The sequence below is a fragment of the Artibeus jamaicensis genome, unplaced genomic scaffold (assembly GCF_021234435.1).
Source record: "Artibeus jamaicensis isolate MK-2021 breed Jamaican fruit bat unplaced genomic scaffold, CSHL_Jam_final scaffold_2172, whole genome shotgun sequence".
In the NCBI taxonomy this organism is placed as follows: domain Eukaryota; kingdom Metazoa; phylum Chordata; class Mammalia; order Chiroptera; family Phyllostomidae; genus Artibeus; species Artibeus jamaicensis.
The window spans coordinates 3,147,232-3,152,152 of NW_026522031.1; the positions used below are offsets into that span (position 1 = coordinate 3,147,232).

The 4,921-nt window shown below is 45.4% G+C and overlaps 1 gene segment (V, D, J or C); it reads left to right on the forward strand.

Moving 5' to 3' along the window:
- The first annotated feature begins 1,749 nt into the window (after positions 1–1,749).
- On the forward strand, positions 1,750–2,321 carry LOC119048497 (T cell receptor beta variable 5-5-like). The segment is given in 2 exon segments: positions 1,750–1,862; positions 1,972–2,321. Coding segments are annotated over 2 exon segments (429 nt in total).
- Positions 2,322–4,921: the final 2,600 nt, after the last annotated feature.

A 4,921-nucleotide genomic window follows, 5' to 3' on the forward strand; every position in this document is an offset into this window, starting at 1 on the left:
GATGTAGACTGTGAAAGGTAAAGATGCATGCCCACTGCACTCTATAGATCCAACACTAAGGGTTGCATGAAAGGGGGGAATAGTCAATTCAACAGTAGTGCTGGAAAGCCCATGTCCATAGGGGAAAATAATGAACCTCAGTGCTTACCTCACTTCATGAAGCAGAAGTGGGACCAACCTGGCCTCTCCTTATTCTTCTATAGCCCAGAAGCTAACCAATACTGTCTGTATTTTTAACTGATTGAAGAAAATAAAAGGAAGAATATGTTCTGACACATGAACATTATAGGAATCTCAGATTTTGGCATTCATACACACAATTTATGGGAACATGTCCCCACTCAGTCAGGTATGCAGTGTCTCGGACTGGTTTGACAAGACTGTGGCAGAGCCGAGTCTCTGGCACAGAAAACCAAACTATTTACCTGCCCCTTTACAGAAAGAGTTGGCTGACTCAGCGGTAACCAAAGTGAATGTGAAATGGGTCAGCATTCACAACGATGTATAAAGCTTTGAAAGGAAGCACAGCCCATTCCTTCCCGATGTTCAGTTAGGCAAACATTTCTTAGGACAAAAAAAAATATTCTGAACTTAAAAAGCACATTTTTTCCATAAAATTTTAAAGTCATGTTCATCAAAAGATATTAAAATATATACACATATGTGAAAGTATATATACATACACATAAATACGTGTAATTTGAAAAAGGACATGTATCCAAAATATAAATACTTCCTACATATCAATAATACATAAAGACATGTAATTCAATTTAAAAAATAGCAAAGGAATTGAGCAGAGTGATTCCCCAGAAAAGTAAATACATAAGTGGGCAGTACCTTCTTCAGAAAACGTTTTTTTCCAGCTGCTGAGGAGATATCTAGGCTGATGGGGGCCCACCATCTGTCCTCCCCAAGAATCACTGGGTAAAGACAGAGCTTTGCTCAGGGTCCTGCCTCCCCTTCACAGGGCAGCTGCATGCATGGTGTCCTCTATCCTACAACACTCATCGATGAGGTTTATCATTTCTATTCCTGTTTTGGAAAATGGCATCCCACCTTCCTCACCACCACAGGCAAAGAGTGAGTCTGAGACAGGTAAACAAGAAATCAGCAGGAGCTGTGCAGAGTCCTGGGGGTTCCCTGATGACTAATTTAAACAGAACCCAGCCAGCTCTGGCAGTGTCAAAGGCGCTGCTGCCAGTGGCCGCTGGAGGGCGCTGTGGGTCCACACAGTGAGAGGCTGCTGGTGCCCTGTGGGACAGGGAGGGTTCAGAAGACAGGCTCAGCTTGGTGCCTGCATTAGAGAAATTATCTTTTGAATCCCAGGTTCACTCATCCTATCTTTTTTCTTAATGGATATGCTGGTGTGTTTCACAAAGCAAGAAACCATGAATTTGGCCTTGCTTGAGTGGTAGCCTCTCTTGGAGCCTGTGTTTGGTGGAGAGTGTGATGGGGCTTCAGTGAAGAGCATGTAAAATTCAAGCCAGGTATAGAGCAAGGAGCACCTGCTACAAGGCAAAGAGAACCCATGCTGATGGCCACCTGCCCTGTACCCTCAGGTTTAACTCAGCACAGCCAGCTGCACCTACTCCTAGGAAAATGGACAGAATCAGGGAATGCAGGACCAGCTGAGCTTGTCCTGGGGGTGTGGGTACCCACAAGTGCCTACAAAGACAATGACATCACAACAGTCACGTCACAGGCAAGCCCTCCAAAGACAGCAAAGGGAGGGACAGACCTCTGCTCTATGAACTGAAGGACCAGAGTCCTGAGCAGGGACATGTCCAGTCTTGTGCTGCCTGAGTCTTCCAGGGGCACCCAGCTCCTCTGCTTTGTGGCCCTGTGTCTCCTGGGGGCAGGTGAGTCTCAGCTCAGGTGGGAGGTCCCTCTGGCCCAATGTTCTTAACTGTTGCTGAAGTGTTCATCTGCCTCCTGGGCTGGTCTCAGCTCTGTCTCCTTCCTCCACAGGGTCAGTGGCTGCTGGAGTCACCCAGTCCCCAAGACACCTCATCAAAGGCCATGGTGGAGAGGCTGTTCTGAAATGCCATCCCATCTCCGGGCACAACCGTGTGTACTGGAACCAGCAGGCTCAGGGGCAGGAACCCAGGTTTCTCATTCAGTATTACGAACAGAAAGAGATCGGGAAAGGAAACTTCCCCGACCGCTTCAAAGGAAAACAGTTCAGTAACTACAGCTCCGAGCTGGCCATGCACACCTTGCAGCTGGAAGACTCAGCCCTGTACCTCTGTGCCAGCAGCTTAGACACAGCCCTGCAGGGTCCATGCCTTTCTGTACCCAAACCTTCCTGTCCCAGCTGATGTTACAGGCAGAGGGAGGGGACCTCCACAGAGTTCCACAGATGTTTTCATTGTTTCTATCATCTTCCTGTTCTGCTGAGCTCGGCCTGAGCCTTCCTGAATGTTCTCCCAGCTCTGCCAGCTTCATCCGATACCCAGGACCTGGCAGGAAGTCCTGCTCAGTGACAGAGTGGAGACTCACCCTGTGTGCTTTGGTGCACAGTCCTGGTGGACACCGTGCATCCACTTTACAGGGGGGCTGCTCGGTGCACCATTTCACAAACAGGGAGCTGCAGCGCCTGGACATTCCAAACGTTCCATGCACGTCCTCCTGCATCTCCACCCCTCTGAAGTCAACAAGCCCCTGGATTCATGGTCCTTCCAGAGCCTTGTTCCATTGGGTAGAACAGAGTATGCTCTCTCCCATTCCACGAGCATCTGAGCTGGGATGGGGAGGTCACCCCTCAGGTGTGGGGTACACAGCTGATTGCCTGCCAATTTTGAGGACACAGAGCTTCAGGTCAGAGGACATGTGTCTGTTCTGTCATAGTTCCACAGAGAGTGAGGCCATGATATCCCAGCAGGGTGATACCACCCTCACTGCTGAGTTATTGTAGTTGCCCATTGAGATGACATCAAGATATGCAGTCAGAGAAACAGGGTCACCTGAAATTATAAAGGGATTTTAACTGAATGAATGAAAATAAAACACATCAAAATTGGTACGATACAACTAAATGAGTATTTAGGGCTAAACCTGAAAATCAGGGTATAACTCGCTACTCATCCTGAGCCACTACTATGATACTCAGTCAGATATAGATATTAGCAAAACAAACAAACAAAAAATCCTACAGGCTAATATATCTCATGAAAACTGATTAATAAACCATTTATAATCTCAACGGGCCAAATACAGCAACATACAATGAGGATAATGCATCATGACCAAGTGGGGTTGTCTCAGTAGAATACAGTCATGACTATTTAACATTCAAAAATAAGTCTATTAGTTTAACACCTCCAATACTAAAAAATCAGTGTCATATGTCATCTCTACAGATCCTCAAAAAACATGTGATATAATCCAACATCTGTTCCTGACAAAAATTCTTCTTAAATTAGAATTGGAAACACCCTTCCCCTAATTCAGGGCATCTGTGAAAAATTTAGAGTTAGTTACATTTTGGGAGGTAGACTGTGGTAAGGTAAAGATGCATGCCCACTGCACTCCATAGATCCAACACTAAGGGTTGCATGAAAGGGTGGAATAGTCAATTCAACAGTAGTGCTGGAAAACCCATATCCATAGGGGAAAATAATGAACCTCAGTGCTTACCTCACTCCATAAAGCAGAAGTGGGCCAAACCTGACCTCTCCTGGTTCTTTGAGGGCCTGGAAGCTAACCATTGGGGTTTATATAAGTGGTTGGAAGAAATAATATTTTGTAACAAATGAAACTCAGATTTCAACCTCCATACACCAAGTTTATTGGAACTTAACTTTACTAAATAACCTACATAGTGTCTCTGGCTGACATGGCAAGGCAGTGGCAGAGCTAAGTATGTGGGCCACAAAAGAGAAGATGCTTACCACCTGCCTCTTTACACAATGAGTTTGCTGACAACGGACACACACAAAATGAATATGAGATGAGTCAAAATTCACAAATCTATAAAGCTTTTGAAAGAAAGCATAGCACATTCTCTTCATGACCTTGGAGTAGGCAAAGATTGTGTAGGGAGAACAAAAAGTATTGTAATCCGTACAGACAACATTTTTTTCAACGTTCTGGCCAAGATGGAGTCATAGGAAGAAATGCTTCACTTCCTCACACAATGGAAAGAAGGATAGCAACCAATTTAAAAACAAAAACAACCAGAACTGCCAGAAAATTAAACTGAGTGGAAGTCTGATAACCGAGGAGTTGAAGAAGAAACATTCATCCAGAGTGATAGGAAGAGTGGAGATGGGCAGCCAGGGAGAGGATGTGTGGCAAGGTGATGGAGTGGGTGGTCCCACATTTGCTCATAAATAAGCCGGGAAGAACAAGTGGAGAGTGAGACAGACCACAAAACCCAGGGTTTCAGCACAGAAAACTAAAGACTCAAAAACTCTGGCTGTAAAAACCTGTAGGGGCTGCAGTGGTGAGAGAAACTCCCAGTCTCACAGGAGAGTTTGTTGGAGGGCCCATGGGGTCCTAGAATGTTCATAAACCTGCACACCTGGGAATCAGCACCTGAAAGGGCACAATTTGCTTATGGGAAATGAGAGAGAAGTGATGGAAAGACTGCAATAGCTGAGTAAGTGGCATTGTTCCCTCATGGATCCCTGCCCCACATACAGCCTCACAACACATTGAAGATGGTTGCCCCACACTGGTGAATACCTAAGGCTCTGTCCCTTACTGCATAACAGGTGTACTGAGACAAAGAAATATGGACCAAGTGAAAGAAGAGATCAGAACTGCAGAAAAAGAACTAGGCAACAAGGAGTTAAACAACCTATCAGATGCAGAGTTCAAAACGTTGGTAATCAGGATGCTCATAGAATTGAAGAGCTTGGTTGCAAAATGGGGGAAGAAATGAAAGCTACCCAAAGTGAATTAAAGCAAAATATAC